The following is a 20,835-nucleotide window of genomic DNA, read 5'->3' on the forward strand; positions in this document are numbered from 1 at the left end:
GGCTTCCCAAATACAACCTTTATAACATTTTAAATGCAGAGATTCAAGCCATAACTATTAGGTGAAGAAGCAACATGGTGTGTACTCCTAAAGTTACAGCAATTCAATCCGATCGTTTGGAAAGTACACTGCTTAAAACAAGCTCGTTCTGGAACCCTCCCAAAATTAATAGATTAGTCTCTTTGCCCTACATATAAGTGGAACTGACATTGCTCGCCTAACCAATAGCTACTTGAAAAGATTGATAGAACACCATTCTACTAGCAAGGACATTTACCTTGAATGTTTAAATATTGTATTAGGACATTTTTAACACTAACTACACAGACAGAAACCAAAAGGGACATTAAAACTATGCAATATAAAACACAAGAAAAACAGTTTGGAGGCCTTGTTATGACAACTTTAGATTGTCATTATTAAAATACAAACCACTCCAACTATTTCTATTGCATCTATGTTAATTTAGTACACAGTTTTATTCATTCTAAATTTGCACTATCACTATAGAATGGTAACTCTTAGGTGCAATCTGATTTCCCTTAGAATAAATGGGAATAATATTACTGCCCTTCCAGGAATGCGGATTAAATCCACCTTCAAACAGTGATAAAATAATGGTTTGAGTAGTTCTGACCACAAGGACAGATTTAATTTCATTAGATTCTCCAAGATACCATCTGGACACAGAGCCCTTGAGTTTTTAAAGTCCTGAATAATTATAAATATCTCTTCTCTCGATATCTCCTCCCAGTGTGAGCTACTCATGAGGCAGACTAACTCCTACAGTGGATTTTTGTAATATTGCGTGCATATAAATTTAAATATTGCCTCCTCCACACTTTGTCTATCACACTTGTTTTTTTGCACTGTCCTTAGCTAGGATGCTAGCAGTAAGTCACCAAAGTGTGCATGCATTTATTTTCAAAAACATCCCCAGTATTACTTGTCACAAAATTTGCCATCCTCTTTTCAGGAAGATGTCTCCTTAATGTTTTAGAGCAGTCATCTTTCATGCTTAGGACCTTATCATCCGAGATATTTGTAAATTGGATCTGCAATTTTGATATAAAGAATATATTTTTTAAAGAGCATAAAAGGTTCTCATTGCTTTCTGTAACCATATTAAGGTGTAATTTCCAAGATCTTTCCTCCAAATGTGTAATTGCTTAGCACAACATCTTAACTCAGGGGAATTCCCTGCTGGTTCCTTCAAACTGAGATCATGTGATACCATCAAGCTATAAAGCTGATAATAATCACTCAACATGTTTTTCTTATTTTAAATTTGGTACCAATTTTGTGTCAGAATATAGAATAAAAATGTAGTCAGTGGTTCTTAGCCTTTTGACTTCTGTGGACCCCCGCTTTATCGTTACTGGATTACAGGACCCCCACTGAATCATTACTGGAATGCGGGGACCAGCCACTGAGTCATTACTCGAAGGTGGGGAACTCAATCAATGAGTTGAACTACAAAACAATGCACAAAAAACATTCACAAATGATAACACATTTTATTTAATTTGCAAAAAAATATAAGTAAAAAAAGTAAAAAAAATAATTTTAATAGGCAGGTTGGATTTTTTTCTGAATTCAATTGAAGCCACACATTGTCCATACCATATTCTGTTTGATGTATCTGCACTTCTCCCCTGAATCAATCTGAGTATAATAATTTAATTTTTAGCTTCCAACTTCAAATTCCTTAAAATTGACGCATGTTTAAACATTTTAAATTGTGCATTTAGCCACTTAATTTAAATGCAGTGTATTTGTCTGTTCATAATATTTATTTTTCTAAGCGGTCATGGACCCCCTTGAGGAGGCTTAGCAGGCCCACAGTGGTCCCTGGAGCACAGGTTGGGAACCTCTGATGTAATCTATTAGTGAGGTAAAAGTACATCTTTGCCAAGAATGGTTTCCAATTTCTGTGTCATCAAATCCACCATTAATTAGTGCCAAACTTGGGGCCTCATTTACAAGAAACTGATGCTTCGTCATTGATACGTCAGATTTCTTGCTCCCTGCCACACTTCCCCTAACGACACCATGGACGTGCTCTATTTACAATACAGGGTTCCATGGCATATGTTTTTACAGATGAATCAGTAATTCTGATGCATCTGTTGCTGCTAAAGTGACGCATCACTGGAGTTGGGTCATTAAACTGCCGCAACTCCAGCAATACAAGGAGAGTCTCTTTGGAAAAATACCTGCGTCAGTTGTACTCCTGTCTGAGTCGGCGGTAAAATGTAGACAGAGTGAAGTACGTAGAGTAACGCAGTGAAAAGTTGTAAGTTTCACTGTGTCAGTTCCACGTGGCTTTTTCCGTAGAAACGCCTACCCTGAATACATTATACCTGGTGCAGGTATAATGTGATGCAGGGCTTCAAAACCTGATGCATTGGGCCAGATGTGTCGGTTTGTAAATATGGAGCAGTGTAGTGCACTGCATAAAAAAATTACGCAGGGCCAGTGCAAGGGGCTTGTAAATGAGTCACTTAGTTCTAAAGTCCCAAGTTAACAATGAATTTGTGTGACTATCTCTTATCTTATTTGGTAGAATTGGTACCGTTGAATCCCAAACGAGTCCAGATCTATGAAACTCCCTCTCTTGTATGCTGGTGTAGTAATCTTCAATCTAAAGACACATACAACCAGATAGGTTGCGTTATGAAATAAATTCTCTGGACTAATTATACCATGAATTTTCGAAAATTATGCCTCAAAATTAAATTTGGGGGAAAGGGAAAATAGACATTATAAAGGTATATTGATTTAGTTGCCCCTTATAATCCCAGAATGAACTGTACATAAAAAGGGCACAATTCAGTGATACAACCTGTAGAGTGGTAGTCCACTTGGCACACAATTTCAATAAAGTACATAGGTGTCCTTTTGAGTAACCTTTTCTAGATGGAATAGCTGGGCCAAGTTTCCTGCAGGGATGTTACTAAAGCACTATTAAAATCTGATTCCATGTTCTTAAAAGTAGAAAAAAAAAACATGAATGCTTGCAATTTTCCAACCACATAAGTATCTAATCGTATTCTGCTCATGCTCCTCACTATAGACTGTGGCGTAATGCTGGCCCCTGCAGCTTCTGTGGCGCATAGGTGCCCCAACCCTCCAGAGGCCCATGCGAGCTCCATTCAGTCGAAGAGTAATGCATATCTATGAGATATGGGAGACTTAGGGGCCCTCATCACATTTTGCTAACTGTAGAAGGATTCATTTAGAGTAAAATAGAACAAGATGAAAGAATGGAGTAAAGTAAAGGAAGTGAAAATGATATAGGTGAAATGAAGAACAATGTGCCCAAATGTGAATGAAGAACACAGTGTCCAGATGTGAACTCAAATAACAATGGGAAAGTCTAATAATAATCATGTAGAGAAGAAGCACTGTTGTGTCCTCTCACATCTAAAACAACATTTCTCAGCGGCAGGTACCAAGTTTGTCATGTCTTTCTTTCTCTACTGCAGGTTACAAGAACAATGTCCAATGTTTAGCTAAGGCAATCATACAGGTGTCTGCTGCTCTCTTCACCGTTCATAACAGGAACATTGAAACACACCTCAAAGAATTTCTTCTGGTGAGCTTAAAAAATGACTTATTTATTCCAATACCCATCTTGTTTAAATTCCCTTTTCACTTTACTGTGTTTATATCTTTTTTTACCAGCTCTTTTAAACTTCCCAATTATGGTACGTAGGCCTATACTATTCACTATAGACGAGGCTCAGAACAGTATTCCGCCTAGGCTTGAAGCGTGCACCGCATGGCTCAGTCTGAGAAAGTGCAAATATCGGTGGAAATAATTGCACGGCCGGGAATTTAAAAATAATGATATGGTAACAAAGAAAGCTAAAGCGATCTGTTCAGTGTTAAACTATATTATTTCATTTTGTCATGCTTACACTGATGGCTGCCATCTCCTGCTAACTTATTTTGAAATTGAAGCAAAGGCGCCGATATTCAGACTTAATGTAGTTGATTAAGGTTATGCACAAATTGAAATATGTTCCACTGGATATAGGTGTGTTCAGTGGGGAAATAATCTCCAGCTTCTTTTTGGTTCAGTCCCAACATGTTTTTATTAAATGTTGGACATCACTGAAAAGCGGTGCAAGGGGAGCTGCCGACATCAGGCAAGAAGTCGATTTTCCGTGGTGAAGTGAAACAAATATATCACATCACAAACGTGTGTAGTGAGAAGACAGATACTTTAATGGAGTGATACAGGGCGGAGCGCATGAAAAGTAGAGCAGAGGACTTTTGACAGTATCAGCACATGAGCACAGTTTCTGCAAAGCTGCAGTTATGCAACATTCAAACAACTTGCCTTAGAGAGGGGAACTTTTGGTACACAGGTTAAGCACTGTCAAGAAACAGTGACTGTGTTTGGATACATTAGTCAAGCATTGTACAAGACAATTCATGGTGCTCAACAGCAGTGTGGTTGGAATATAATGGTAAAGCTATTCAAATAGCTTTTGTCTCAAAGAGTGTGTAAAGAAATGTAAGACTTGAAAATGGTACGGCGGTGTGGTATAATGGAGGTGATGTTTGTACACGTCAGCACCAGAGAAAACTAAATAAATAAAATGCTGTTCATTTCCAGGTGTTAGATCCAAATGTCAAAACCTGGTAGAATATGATGCTCAGTAGTCATCTAAGATCCTCTACTTTTATTCAGAAGATTAAACAGTTAACAGATAGACAGAATCTCCCTTAAAGTTTTTGGGCACGATCTGAAAAGAAGTATGAGCCAATCTGAGGTTCTAAGGGCCAGATTTAAGAAACCAGTTTGGCTTCATTGGGACACATTATTGTAAAAAAAAAAAGAAGTGACGCTAATGTGGTCCAAGAATTTGCTAGGAGCTCTTAAATCTGCCCCTAAATCACTAGTGGAAGCTCAGGATTCATAGCACATATTCCTAAAGCAATTTTGAAAACATCACTTCAATGTCACCTGTAGATGTGAGTGGACTTCATGGCTGCAAAATTATGCCTTTGTGTCAGATAACAGTTGTTACTTGGCCTTCAGGGAAATTAGAACATTTTGCAAAAGGTTGGTTGCCTCTGACAGGGCAATAGGACTGCCCTGGGGCATAGACAGTCATATGCCAGTCACTCCTGATCTTTCATTTACTCTGTTCAGTCCAACTAGTGTTTTAAATGAGGTTAGGACTAGGGCAGAAATAATCATAACTCTCATGCCTGAAATGTGAAAATCCTCTTACAAATCGATGCATGGAAATGATGGACCAGGCTTGAGATTTGTAAGTTTATCTCTGGTATAATATCACATTCGTAATACATTAGGAACTGATGATATATTTTGAGATATTTATCTCAAGAAGTAGAGGCTGATTAAGACATCAACTCGAAGTGAAGGACTTCTCATCACCAGTTCTGGTTGCTTTAGAGGATACAGTCAATGTAGTGAAGGTTTTAAAAACAAGCCTTCAGCTGAGGAAATATGTACACATCCAGTCATTAAATGGTAACATGTTAGTCAAAGTAACATAACATGGGCAGACATAATTAGACACTTGTTTTGCAGATTGACTTCAGCACTAAACATTTGGAAACATCTTGCTCAGATACTAGATAATAGATAATGAGGATTTCAAGGCATTATTTGCATCTTTGGACTTCTCAGACTGGCTGGGCTGTTCCACGCATGCAGTGGCAGCAGCTGCAAGACAGGCCATTAGAGCTTCTTGGGAATTGCCACAACCAAAGGATGCATTAAAATATTATTCATTTAATACACAACATTTTCCAACTCTTCAAAGATTTTCAGTACTACTCAGTAAAAACAGGTGCCACAGATGGTAACCCAAAGAGTATCTGTTGGAATTGTTAAGCCCCCTTGAAAATGGCAAAGGGATTGGTCTGAAGTCAGAGTGCAGCCCTACTGGATGATGCGCAGACAGTAGCTCTATAGTACTGAAAATACTTGCCTATCGCACTGTAATGTACAGCTTTGTTGGACTTGGCACTTTCTGCAGGGCCATACCCAAACCTTTTGCCTTCACTATCCTTTTTCTGAACCCGTTTTTGTTGTCCTTTAGAACACTGCACACTTTAACACTGCTAACAAGTGCTAAAGTTCTTGTGCTCTCTCCTTAGAACATGGGAGAATTGGCTGCTTACACCCAATTGGCATATTTTACGTAAGACCCTTGTAAGTAGCACTATCTGTGCCCAGGGCCCTAGAATTTAAATGCTACTAGTGGCCTGCAGCTCTGATTGTGCCACCCACTTAAGTAGCACTTTAAACATGTCAGGCCTGGCATTGCAGCCTGTGTGTACACTTTTAAACAGACATTTTGACCACGCAAAATAAACCTTTTATTGTGAGTGTTATAATGCTCTCTGAGTTTTAACTTCAAGAAACCAACGTTTTACAAAAGTAACAACTCAACACAAAATTAATTCACATATGATAGTGAGCTACTCTGGAAAAAGTACTGCCACTGCTTGTCCAAACATTGATGAATAGCTGGTCCTCGTTGGTGGGCCAGACTCACGTTTATGCCCTAAGGCTTCAAAGATAATCAGTCAATGAAATTGTTCATTTGAATAAGAAATCCACAATCAGAAAACGATAAATGCTCTTTTTGCTGTTGCCAACAGTTAATTGTCAGTGATAATGTTCCTTGAATCTCTTGGTACAGATACAAAAATTGCTTCACGCTGGTGGAGAGAAAAGCCATATTTCACTCAACACATCTCCTTATGATACAAATTGAGAATGAATGAATGCATTTCGGGAAGAAAACACTTCGCTAGGGGTAACTGTAGTTGAAAACAGAAACAACTGAGGTCAAAAGATGGTCAATATGTAGGAAAACCACAAGGACTGAAAAATGGAAATGTCCCAGATGTAAAAACATGAACGATGTAAAATTAGCTGTATGACAAATTTAGGTCTAGAGTGAGTGGCCTCATTAATTAATACCTTCTATGCAACCAACGACAATAAAAAACATGTAAAGACAGATTTGTGACCATGGGATCAGAACAGAAATAAGAAAAGCGTGAATGGACAATATGTTGCTGTGATAATAAGCCAATTTCCTTAAAAACAAGTGTGTGTAAAGCCAAGATGAAAAACGGATTTGGAAAAAACGAAATTGGAGAAAATGTTCTACCATGGCTCAGAAGTAACCAAAATGACTTTGAAAAACTATGGCTCTAAGCATGCATTAGCTATGATGATTTGTGTCAAATCATAGCTGATGCATAATGGGAGCTGTAGATTTTAGATGTCACACTACGTCTGAGCACATGGTAGAGGTTTTTTCTTCAGTTTCATTCTTTCCAAATCCGTTTTTTCATCTGGCTTTACACACACTTGTTTTTAAGGTGTTAGGTTTTATATCATGGTGACATATTGTCAGTTAACGTTTTTCTTGTTTCTGTTCTGATCACATGGTGACAAGTCTGTCTATACTCTTCTTTTACTCTCTTGGGTTGCATAGAAGGTACACATTAATGAGGTCTTTCCCTCAGGTCCTCCTTTTGATATACGGCTAGCTTTCTGTCCTTCATGTTTTTGCATCTGGAACATTTCCATTTTTCAATCCTTGTAGTTTTCCTACATATTGGCTGCCTTTTGACCTCAGTTGTTTCTGTTTTCACCTATGTAGTTTCCAAATGGTAACAGGTAAGCAATTCATGTTTGGTGTTTTTGTAATTGTAATGAGAAATCCTAACTTATGCTGAAGTGGAGTTTTAAATTACAGTTTCAAAAATGTCCCTTTTAGAAAATTGGCGATTTTCTGCCTTAGCCACTGGGCACCTGCAGCCTGTTTCTGCGTCACATGACTTGGTGTAGATGACAATTGGGCTTTGTGTAGTCCTTCTAATGAGCCAGACACAATGGGGAGCTTAGATGTGATGGGATGGGCCATCACTGGCAGGATGGGAGGCAGGAGCTGGGCCCAGACCCATATACACTTGAATAGTCTGTGTCCTGCCTCCACACAAATGCCTGCATACCTCCTCTTGTTCATATAGAACCAAGGACAGGAAGGCAGGGCACCTATGGACTTCCAAGACATGTGTCTAGAAGCTTCTCTCCACTGCAAAGGTTCAAAGGCACAACTGGGTATAAATACTGGACCTCAGGCACCACCTCCACAGTACACTTCTGGGCCTGTGGATACTCTGCCAGAAAGAAGACCTGCTGTGCTGTTGAAAGGACAGCCACTCAGCTGGACTATTGCTCTGAAGGACTGCTGCCCTGCTATGCTGACCTGCTGCCTGCTGGGCTGTTACCCAAAGCACATAAGGGGTCATTACGACCCCGGCGGTCGACGGTAATATGGAGGAAAGTACTGCCAACAGGCTGCCGGTACTTTCCTCCATATTATGACATTGGCGGTTTGGCTTAAGCCAAACCGCCAATGTACCACACCGACCACCATGGCGGTAACGGCTCCCAGGCTGGAGACATCAATCCCCAGCTCGGCGGCTGTCACTTGACCACCTGCGGGAATATGACCCCGCCTACCACCATTGTTTTCGTGGCTTCCTTACTGCCACAGAAACCATGGCGGTAGGCACTATCAGTGACAGGGAATCCCTTCCCTTTCACTGATAGGGGTCTTCCCCAGCCCCTCCTCCTCTTCAGGTTATCCCCTCCCCCTTCCTCTCCAGACTCCCCTTTCATGCACGCCCCTCCCTTCACACACGCATACACACACCCATTCCCACATTCATCCACACATGCATACATCCATTCACACACACATTTGCACACACTTACATCCACGCAGACATGCATTCACACTACTCAACATACACGCACTCACACCCCCAAACATGCACACACATACAACATGCAACACACACCCACATACATGCACACACAGTCATACAAAACCACCCCCACACACACAACACCCTCCACCTCCCTCCCCTGTCGGAGCACTGACTTACCTGTGTGCAGAAGGCCCTCCGGCAGGAGACGGGACGAGGCGCTGCTGCCAGCAGCACTGTCCGCCAGCAGAACACTGCCAGGCCGTATTACTTCTCATAATATGGCTGGCGGCGAACTACTGGCATGGCGCTGCTGCTGGCAGCAGCGCCACCTTACCGCCAGCTTGGCCACAGCTGGATTTCTGCCATCCTTCTGGCGGGAATCCGGCTGTGGTCATATTATGGCAGACGGGTGGTAACCGCAGCAATGGTTTTTTGGCGGCTATCGCCACAGCGGTATGCGGTTTTTACCGCCAAGGTTCTAATGAGGGCCATAGTGATTCTAAGGGCTAGTTGGCTGGCCTCCTGATCTGAAGCCTCAGGGACACAGCAGGCTTTCAACAACCTTGCATCTGCACCTGGGCTCTGCCATCTGTGAGCCTACCATGCCAAGTGGCACCAAACTAGTCCAGGACCCTTGGAAGTGTGCTTAGGGTGCCCTGCCACAGCGGAACCAGTGCATCCCTTGTGCTGCGTGGCACAACCTCCAGCAGAACTGACAAAACGATGCCGCAGTGTGGATTGGACCCGCTGCAAAGACCAGCATTACCTCTGCAGCCCACAATGCCTTCGGAACCATCTCTGTGACATGCATCCTCAGTGCAGGCCCTTCCCTCCTCATCGACGGCAGCCTAGACGACACCAGACTCCACATTCTAGCCTCACAGCTCCTCTGAACAGACGCATCATTCCTGACTTCACATCGCATCCCCTATGATGTACTTTGCATTGCAAGTGCTGTTGACAGAACCCACAACAATAATGCAGGCCCTGGCATCTCAACCTCATCGCATCTCAGGACTGGTGCATTGCTTCATCTGTGCAATGCATGGCCGATGCAAATCCTCGCAACACTCTGCAAGCTAGGAGTTAAGGTACTCTCTCCAGTGGGCCTACCTGGGTTCCTGTAGCCAGCCCACGTGTGGTCAGCATGACCGTTTGACTTTATGCAGATCCGACACAACCAGATATTCCCATTTGGTGCTTTGTGCTTTTTGACTTTACTTTCACCTAAATCTTTAAAACTACATATCCCCGGCTCTACTCAGTGGATTTTTGTAATTTTGGTCTTGTTTTATTTATTAAAGAAAGCACGATTTTTATAACTTGATGAGGGACCCTTTTTATGTTGTTTATTGATGTTATAACTGTTTGAAATGTTGCCCAAATACTTTACACGTTCTTTCTAAGAGACTGACTGCTCTGTGCCCAGTTACCAGAGGGTTGAGCACAGGTTAATTTAGGGCTGGCTTGTGCCTCACCCTAACAAGGATTGTGGTTGCTGCTTGACCAGGGCTCACACACCAGCCATCCAACTATCCAATTTCTTACAATATCCGTATTGATAAGCAGAAGATGTTTGTTTATCCATATGTTCTGAATCAAACATATCAACTCTATGTACATTGTAAGTTCATCATGAATCAAACTTTATTCGGTTGACATAACAGCCATAAAAGTATTATAATAATTACATATTAAAATCACTGTAAAGTGACGTGTACAAAAGGTACTTTGTCTGGAATAAAATAGATGATTAAAATGATTAAGGGTGCAGCAGGCCCTCTTCAACATCTCTTTCTAGTTGATAGTGAGCATTTATTAAAGTTGATCACAGCATATAATTTTCTGAGCACTCTCTAACTGCTGTAAAAAAGAAAAGCATCCTTATGATGTCTGATGGTGGTTCTGCGCAACAAAGCACTCAAAAAACATTTAGGATAAGTGGCGTAGAGCATGCAAAATAGAATAAAGTGCACCGTGCTCTATCTGGACCTGTTATTGCAGGGGCATCTGGAAAAGGCTGTAAGCCATGACCCTTGGAGGCAAAGGCCAGCAGAAAGTTGACAAGATAAAAGCACAGCCCTGTTAAGAGGAATCTACCCCATTCACTTAAAGTGAGTTGTAGTAAGTAAGCCTCTGGAGTAGAACTTACCATTGTATTTCAAAGGGGTTGTCCTGAATGCCATGTGTAATACTGGCCGCTAACAAAATGAGGTGCAAAATACATAGAACTCTTGGGGTTTAGATACAGCACAGTGACCCCTATATCGCTAAACGCTTTCTTGACATACGCCAACCAGCGCATATTTGACACACAGTCCAAGGGGAGACAGTCAAAGATTACAGTTATGGTCAAATGAACTTATGGATAAAAGCAGGGGCTACAATTTAATATAGTCCTCCACAAATCCAAGACCCACCTCAACATGGCAAAATATTGTGGGTGAAGATTGGGGAATGGCCAATAATCTACATAAAAATGTATTTACAATCTTTTGTATGTGGCTGACATCTGCATAGCCCCACACTCCAGCTGCAAACCAACCAATGGACAGACATTTGCTTTTAAAAATGTGGACTATCTCCTTCACAAGTTTGTGCCCTAGTCTATTGGCAAAACAAAAGAGGAATCAACTGACCTCTAAATTTGAAGGGCTCTGATTTTTAATAGAAATTTCCAATTGAGTTCGACATCCAGCCTAAATCTAAATACCATTGTTTTCTATGGTATTTAGAATTTGGTAGACTCGATATCCGGCACCACTGTGATGGAGTAACCCCCTCCGCTGAGATCTAAATCAGGCCCTTAGTCTCATTTTTTGAGGTTAAAAATCTCCAATGGGATGAACCTGCAGGCTGTAGCTGACGAGGGCTCCTGGAGTCCAGATACCCTTCAGAAGAGGAGCCGCTGAAGAGGATTTGCATCCCTGGAGAAGAATGTAGCAGGAGCTATCACAAGTCAGGCCAATCAGCGATGTACCTTGGGTGGACAGCCAGGTAGGTCCCTATCTCCTAATTATCCTCAGGCCACTTTTTGATGGAAATAGTTATTAAGACTGAAGTTTTGTTTTTTGTCTGTTTGGGTGCATTTAGCACCACCTCCAAGGATCCAGGCCTGGATGGGCATGATTTGGAGGCCATAACGCACTTCAGGCAGGGTCCAGGTGCTGGGTTCAAGTTACTGGATCTTTTTATGTCCCTATAGTTTAGAACAGGAAGTCAGCCAACTAACACTTGGAGTCATTCTGGCAGTCCTGCGATCAAGCAGCACAGCAGTCCTCTGGTAGCAGTAGGGCAATTCTCTGAAGTACAAAGCATACCTCTAGCAGCAGGGCAGTCCTCTGAAATACAAGGCAGTCCTTCTGGGGGTCCTCCTCGGGTCCAGGATTGAACTTAAAAGTTGGTCTGAGGGTCTAATATTTATATGAGATGCCTGCATTTGAAGTGGGAAAAAGTTCGAGACTTCCCCTCACAATGGGGTCTGCAAATTTCCTTCCTCCCATGCAGGGGATATTTTAACATTCCAGCGTCTCCCCATACATTCAGTTTACATTGTTAGGTGGAGGCCTCAACTGGACCTCCCAACACATAACCTATGCACTCCCCGACTCCATTCCAAATGGGGCTGAAACTCTGGGTATGACCAAAGGGTGTAGAAAAAGGAGTACATCCCCTAAGGCAAAGGGCACTGGCAATTCTCCCCATTTTCAGCTGTGTTGGAATTATATATTCTGTGCAATATACATAACTAAATTAGTCAGAAGTCTAATCATATTGCCACGAGCGTTAGCGCTCCCATTGTCTCCTCCATTCCTCAGACTCCATAGTACATATATCTACCTCCCGTTTCTGTTTTGGTGTCCACATGACATCAGGCAAGTTGTTGATTAGTTTTCTGTAAGTAAAGGAAATTGCTTTCTTTTGTAAGGAGTCATTCAAGATCCTCTCCTCCACAGGGGGCGATTCCTCTAACTGGGCACCTTTCTTGATGTGGGAGGCTAGCACATGACTAATCTGTAAATACTTGTAGTATGCACTTTCTAGCATCTGGCACTCTTGCCAAAGAGCATCGATGGAGCTCATCCCAACTCCTGACCATATGTCCCCTAATTTGCTTATGCCAAAAATGTCCCACCATTTATGCCCTTCAAAAGTTCCCAGCTTTAGAACCTCATCACTGTCCTTCGCAGAGTAAGAGTCTCTTTCCATCCCAAATACCTTGTGGTGTCCCTCCATACTGCAATCACTGTGTGAGTGTGGGCTGGTAGGGTCATGTGGGAGTGCAGTAAAGTAGCTGCTTCATACCCCCTTTCTTCCATCACATGCCTATTTACTCTGGTTGCTGACTTGTCATGAGATGTGAATACCCACTCATTAATAATTGTCAGTTGAGGGGTTCAATAATACTTCTTGATGACCAGGAGGGCAATACCTCTGTCATACACCCCACGTATTTAGGTCAGTGCTATATGTGGGACATTCCTGTTCCATAGCAATAAACAAAGAGCAGCCTCCACTTTCTTAACAAATTCAGCCGGGATTTTAAAGGGCATGTTTTGCAAAGCATAGCGGAAGCAGGCTGTGGGATAATCTCAAACTTGTCCGCTCTGTCCATCAGTGAGAGAGGCAGGGACCTCCATTGATCCACATATCCCCTAAACTTCTATAAAAGGGTGTGTACAATTTTTTCCAGAAAGGTGTTTCTGTCTCTCGTCACAACCGTGCACAAGGACCAGAATCCCTGACTTGATATAGGTAGTTGGCAATTCCTCAGCAATCTTGGCAACCTAAATGATAATGAGAATATGTGGACTATTCCCAATTAGGTTTGTATCCAGAGTAATTCCCAAAGTTCCTTAACACTTGTAACAGCCTGCTAATCGTATGATTGGGGTGTGCCATGTATGATAATATATCTTCTGCATAAAGCAATATTCTTTCTTCTGAGGATTTCTTCCAGCCACCGGATTTTTGGGTCTGTCCTTACCAATGCTGCCATTAGTTCTAAAGCTCAAATGAAAATCATGAGGGATGAAATGCAACACTGAGTGGTTCCCTGACATAGCTGGAAGGGCCAAGAAAGGATTCTTTTAACCCTACCCTGGCCAAGAGTTGTATAAAAGAAGGTCAACCTACTACCTGTGCTTGGGTTTGAATCCCATTTTATTCAACACCGCAAACAAATATGTCCACTCTAGCATGCCTGACACCATGGTTTATTGAGCAACATCACCACAGCTGGCTCATTGACCATATTAATATATCCATTACTACTGTACAATATACGTAGGTTTAGTCTTGGTCCACTACAGGGAATAACACCAGATCGGTGGACCAGGGGATGAATTATCTGCCTTTGTCAGGTTGCCAGCACCTTGGCAAGGATTTTGGAGTCAGCACTGAGCAATGATATAGGCCTATACAAGGTACATTTGTCAGCTGGTTTGCCCTTCTCTGTTATAGTAATTATAGTGGGCATTCTTTGATCCAATTAGAACAATCCCTGTTGTCTGGTCTCTTTATAGATTTCCACTATATCTGGCCGTAGTTTTATACAGTTTGTTAGACCTGACAGCCTTTGGTGTGATCTTTCCCCAAAACCTTGCTGAATTGTTTTTTGTTGTCTTTAGGACTCTGTGCACTTTACCACTGCTAACCAGTACTAAAGTGCTTGTACTCACTCCTCAAAACATGATAAAATTGGCCTACACCTGATAGGCACATTAAATGTACTCTTAAGTTCTTAGTAAAATGGCACAAGTTGTACCCAAGTCCATGCTACTACTGAGTCTGCAGCTCTTATTATGCCACCCACTTAAGTAGCCCTTTAAAACATGTCTCAAGTCTGCGATTGAAACCTGTGTGCAGTTTAAACTGCCAACTGGACCTGGCAAGAAAACATTGTGCCAGGCCTAAGCCTCCCTTTTCAATACATATAAGTTACACCTACGGTCGTCTTTAAAATCTCTTAGGGTTGGGTGCATCATAATTAACAAGTAGGGTATGTGTGTATACGGTTTGCGTGTCCGTACATTAAAAACTCCTAAAGTAATTTTCCCTGTTATAAAGCTATCTCTCTCTCATTGACTAATACTGGACTACCTTACGTCACTGAATAAGTGGTAACTTCAGTTTGGGGTCTAATGGAGATACACTGTTTATACTCAAATAAATTGTAATTTTAAACCCTCTTTAAAAGTGAAGACAAATTTTAAGTTACTCTTGTGAAAAGGCCAGTTTTATAAAGTTGGCAATTTTCTGCCTAAACCAATATGTGTTTCTCAGTGTCCAAGGCCATATGACTGTGAACAGCTCCCCTGTACTGTTTTGTATACTCCTTCCAGACATGGGAATAAAAGGTCCTTGGATGTGGGGCAAGGTGTTGCTCTCCTGAGCATGGTGTCTTGAGGGGGTTGTAATGAGCTTTTTTGAGCTCAAAAGGTAGCCTCAGGGCTTGCCCACCCCCTTCCTGATTTCCAAATGCTGCCTGATCTTCTACTGATAATGCAACTCACACCTACACTTGCCTGCCCTTTGTTATCCTTAAGAGTTTGAAGCCAAACCCAGGAAAGGGGGACTGTTAAACAACAGGGGAATTCTCCACCCACAGGCACTGGGGATAAAAGTGGCACCTTGGGAATCTCCCATCAGACCGTAGAAGATTCAGAAGGAGATTCTGAAGTAGGACTGTCCTGCTGTCTGAAGAAAGGAGCTTGGACCTACTGGCCTTAAACCCAGGTTCCGCAGAAGTGACTCCAAAGAACAGTTTTGCTGACCTCCTTGTCTGAACAACAGGGACACAAAAAGCTTCCAGAGACCTACCCTGCAACTACCCAGCTGACCAGCCCTAACTGGACTTTCATGGACCTGCCTGAGCCCTGCTGTGGCTTCTGGTAGAGTGAGTCCTGATCCCCAAGAGGTTGCCCCCAAGTCCTAGGCCATTGGCTCACGTTAGAGCATACTCATCCTGAAGAAAAGGCGAAGATATAGAAGCTTAGAAGCACGTTGGAGGTGCCGGGGAGCAGCATTCTTGGGCAGGAGCCCTTTAAAAATCAAATCGCGCTCCCGCCATCTTGGGAAGCGCGTTGGAGGTGCCGGGGAGCAGTATTCTTGGGCAGGAGCCCTTTAAAAATCAAATCGCACTCCCGCCGTCGCGGGACGCTCGCGGGCGGCGCCCGGGCAAAGCCCGGGCCAAGGGCCGGCCCGTCCTTGCCCGTCATTGCCAGGAAGAGGCAGGGCAGGGCCACCCCCCTGACATCCATCCAAAGACGTCTGGATTAGGCAGCTCATAAGTCCATGGCTGCCTGAAGGTACTGTGCCGGCGCTTATTTAAAAAAAAAGGATTTTACTGAGGATTCCATACTGACGGGGTGGGGGCAAAGTCCCCCTTTAATAGTGCAGTGTGCTCGATATTGCCCGCCAGAGTCCGGAGGAGGCTGGGCTGGGCCTCCCCCTTCTCATTTCCAGTAAGAGATCTTCTTGTACTTAAGAGAGTAAAGCTTAAATCTTAACATTTCTCACGTTTAATCTGAGAAGCCAATACTCGTTATTCAGCCCTACCTTCACTAGACCTTCCTCCAAATTCTTCTATCATAAATGCTAATTGGATATAACTTGGAGGGCTTCACTCAACAAGTTTACAGCCAGCGTGTGGGATACTCCCACCCCACAGCGGAGATTGACAAGCAGGACCAGACATTCTCGAGGCGGGCCCTTTAATCAAAAAATAACAAAAGTACCTACCTGTATTCAAAAGGAATTTACCTCCTAGTCTCCTCAGGGATTTAGTAATCCGTGCCTGGCACTTTAGGCCACTTCAACCAACACCATCAGGGCAAGAATCCGGAGGCCTGGAACTGGTTCCAGTAGAGCCGAAGCATTAAATAGGTGACTAAAGACATGGGAAAACGCAAGGCATCAGAACCCCCAAGGGGGAAGGAGAAATCCACAAAAAAACTTAGGAATGCAGGCGAGAACTGTACTATAGCTGAAATTGATGATCTCATTGAGGAGGTAGAGTCATTATTAAGCAATAGGGCTACCCCCCGGGAAGGTCCTGATAAAAAGATTACCTCCTACTACACAAAGAAAGCTGAAATAGAGAAAGATAAACTGACTGAGAGTGTTAGCCAGCAAGAGGGGAAGGTATCGCCCGATATTAGGACAGGTAGCTACAAAGATGCCATAACTCGAGCCATACACCCAAGCACCATAGATAGTATCAGGAAGAAGGGCCACATGCAGAAGAGTGATGTTGTGTGCTCCAACAAGTACGAAGCACTATTCCCAAGCACATAATGATCATATCCCTCCCACCACATGGAGCCGTTACTTTGAGGGGGAAAAGAGTCCTACTAGGACCAATGTTGTTTAACTGTTAAATGTTCTGAAATTGGACCAAAATAGCATAGAAGATGAGGATTCCTTAAAGAATAAGCTTATACACAGGATCAGGTCCAAAAGACACTCCCTATCAATAATCCGCTCAGATATTACGAGGGCAGAAAGAATGCCAGGAGAGACGGGGAAGGAGGATGTTGTTGCACTGACATTCAAGGATGGAAGATTTACTGAAGGTCTGATTGATATGGAACAGAGAACCACTGCCCCCAAAATTAATGCTATGAGATTTAGCCCGGACCCATTCATTACCAAACCCATAGTCCAGAGGGTCAAGCATAATAATGGGGGAATGCAAATGAGAAATGGAGATTCCAATCTTGAAACAGTAGATTGACTAACCCAGGAATTGACCACATCCTTAAATGGAAGGGGAATAGTTACTATGATCTCCTGGAATGTAGCGGGTCTAAAAAATAAGCTCATAGATCCCGAATGGCAGGACTAAATCGATCATTATCATGTTTGTCTCTTCCATGAGACCTGGCTTAAGGACCCACCGCACAAATTGGGATATAAAACCTTTTTTATTAGTGCAACTTCAGCAGCCAGAGGGAGGCCGTCTGGGGGTTTGGTTGCATGGGTGAAAATTTCACTAAATATCGAGATACGTACACAAGTCACAGAGTCAGAGGATATTTTGTGGTTGGTATTGGGAAATAATAATAAGGTGATATCCCACTTCTTCAATGTGTATATAAGGCCTAGAAGGACAAATCTGGAGTCACCTGAAGTAGAATTATTAGATGGCTTGCTCAAAAAGATTCCAGTAGGAGAGACAATTATGATAGGGGGCGATTTTAATTGTAACTATGAACCTATAATTGGACTTGAACATTTAGCAGAAGATGAAGACCGAATGAGAGCAATCCCCCATCTAACAATAGAAAAAACTGTCCCTGGTACTGTGGCCGCCCTGCAACTTATGGGCCTCACACTAAAGCACGGACTGAGGGCGTGTAATGGCAGAGTGGGTGAAGGAGGCCTTAATATGGTTACTTTCCAGAGAGGCAATTCAACCTCGAAAATAGACTATATTATGCATAGCATAAGTACATGGGAAAGACTAGTGACTTTTAAAATAGACAAAAGGAGGGAAAGCGATAATTTTCCGCTAATAATCGAACTCAGGGGCCAACTCCTGGATCTAGAACATATAGAACATGATAAGGTGGAGTTACAACCCACTCTTAGCAATAATAGAAGGGTTGTAAAATGGCCAGCAATATTAGGCAACTTGGGCGTTATGACAAATATCTATAATATATATGCTGATCTTTTGGAGCCTCAAGCTCATCAAAATTGTATTGATATCCCCATTATGGCCATCCATCAGTCAATGAGCACTGCACTAAGACCTTACCTAACCAAAAAGATACAGCAAAAGCATAAAAAGGAGAAGGTGCAAACCACCCCATCCAGTCCATGGTATACCACCAAAAGCAGGGAGGGGAAAACAATATTGATAGAGGCCCTAAAACAAACAAATCCACTAGCTGTACAACCTGCAAGGGCTAGCTATAAGAAAATACTGGCTACAGCCCAAAGTAATTGTGAGGATCAAAAATGGCAAGATCTGCTGGAAGCAGCCAAACGTAATGACGCAATGACCTTCTAGAAAATAGTTACTCACGGCAGTAAAGTGGGGATATTCAATACAGAACATCATATAGACTCCAAAGCGTGGGTTAACCATTTAACATACCTTTATTCTGATCCCACCAACCTTGACTTTTATTCCTCCAAGCACAAAATTCTAGCTACTTGGGGCATTCTACCTGATATACAATTCAGCCTGGAGGAGACGGTGACTGCCATTAAAGCGATCAAGCCAGGAAAAGCCCCCGGTTTGGATAAGATCCCTGGGGATATGTTCAAACATAGTATTGAAACTTGGGCACCCTATATAAATCTACTAAGCAACGCTATAGCAAGGGGAGGTCCAGTGCCTGAGACATGGAAAGGGTCAGAAATAATCCCAGTCTACAAAAAAGGATCTAGGGAAGATCCTGGGAATTATAGGCCAATCAGCCTCATTGATGTTATGCAAAAAATCTATGCTAGGCAGTTGCTGAATAGAATTAGCTGCTGGATAGAAGAAAACAGCATATTGACCGTATATCAAGCAGGATTTAGACAGCAGACAAGTACAATCGATCAGGCCTTTAGGCTACTGGCAATAATGTGGAAATACACTAAATTAATGAAGGGCCACCTCTATATTGCTTTCGTGGATTTGCGTGCGGCCTTTGATTTGGTGCCAAGAGACTCTTTATGGGCTGTGTTAGGGAAACAGGGCATGCCGGGGAGTCTCCTGTGCCAGTTAGAGAGGTTGCACGAAAACACATTTGCAAAGGTTCGGTGGGGTCCAAAGGGAGAGTTGACAGACCCAATACCCATCAAGAGGGGGGTGAGGCAGGGTTGTGTGCTTGCCCCAACTCTCTTTTCATTATATATTAATGATCTGGTTGAGTACCTAAAACAGAGTAACCATGACTCGCCAAGACTGAATGGAAATCCAGTTCCTTCCCTCCTTTTTGCAGACGATACCATCTTAATATCTCAAACTCCCATGGGCTTGCAAACCCTACTAGGGAAATTTAGTGAGTTCTGTAGCTCGAAGGGACTAGAAATAAACACAAATAAGACTAAATATCTGACCGTCAACCCCCATAAAGCACTCAAGAGAAACATTCTGATTAGAGGGCAGGAATTGGATCGAGTAAAAAACGTTAACTATCTAGGGATACTGTTGGACACCAAGCTGTCATGGGCGCCGCACGTCAATAAAGCTGCAATCTCCTTAGTCCACAGTTCCATGGCGATTATCAAAAATTACAAAAGCTCAAGATCCAGGATAGTTTCACCAGTATTTGAGATCTATAGGTACAAAGCACATGCTGCTGCCTTATATGGTGCCGAGCTCTGGGGAACCACAAACTTAACCCCGCTGGTAACCCAGGAAAACAATTTCATGAGGGGGGTATTGGGATTGCCTCCATCTACTCCATTGATTCCTCTAACTTATGATAATAATATGAAACAAATAGGTAAATTGGCAGTCCTGAGGCCATTTCTTTACTGGTGTAGACTTTGGACAACTCCTGAACTGATCCAATATAGGCAAGTACTAATCGAGATCATGGACCTGGACAAGACCATCTCCCTTCCGTGGCTTCACCACATAAGGTATTGGTTCTACAATTTAGAGCTGAAATCCTATTGGGAAGAACCGCATACACTCACAACACAATCTAAGATTCGATTAAAGCAATTATATTGGGACTTCTCTCTAATCAGCCCCCTCCACAGCAAGGACCTAGGTAGACTGACCTCAAGTTTCCTGGATATTAAACCAATACCGAGAGCTGAAGAATGGATAGATACTATCCAACCCAGGGGAGCAAAAGTACTACTTATGAAGTTTCGATATGGGATTCTCCAGGTCAGGGCTTTTACTTCTAAATGAGGCCCCCAGAGTGGGAGAAGACGTGAGGCGACATGTGGGTTGTGTAATATGGAGACCTCTGAAACGGCGGATCATGTTCTCTTAACCTGCAAAACATATGACAAACTAAGGAGAAAATGGATTCGACCTATTTGCAGGAACGTAGGAATCAGAAACTATAATGAAGCGGCTAGATTCTTGAG

At 42.6% G+C, this 20,835-nt stretch overlaps 1 protein-coding gene across 2 annotated transcripts in view; it reads left to right on the plus strand.

The window, feature by feature from the left end:
- NCKAP1L (NCK associated protein 1 like) overlaps positions 1–20,835 on the plus strand; it is a 1,641,522-nt gene that overhangs the window by 1,246,995 nt on the left and 373,692 nt on the right. For both annotated transcript variants that reach the window (XM_069231027.1, XM_069231028.1), the window contains exon 29: positions 3,489–3,598. In XM_069231027.1, coding sequence (XP_069087128.1) covers positions 3,489–3,598 — 110 coding nt within the window. The remainder of the gene's footprint in view (positions 1–3,488; positions 3,599–20,835) is intronic.

Source organism: Pleurodeles waltl, chromosome 4_2, assembly GCF_031143425.1.
Source record: "Pleurodeles waltl isolate 20211129_DDA chromosome 4_2, aPleWal1.hap1.20221129, whole genome shotgun sequence".
NCBI lineage: Eukaryota > Metazoa > Chordata > Amphibia > Caudata > Salamandridae > Pleurodeles > Pleurodeles waltl.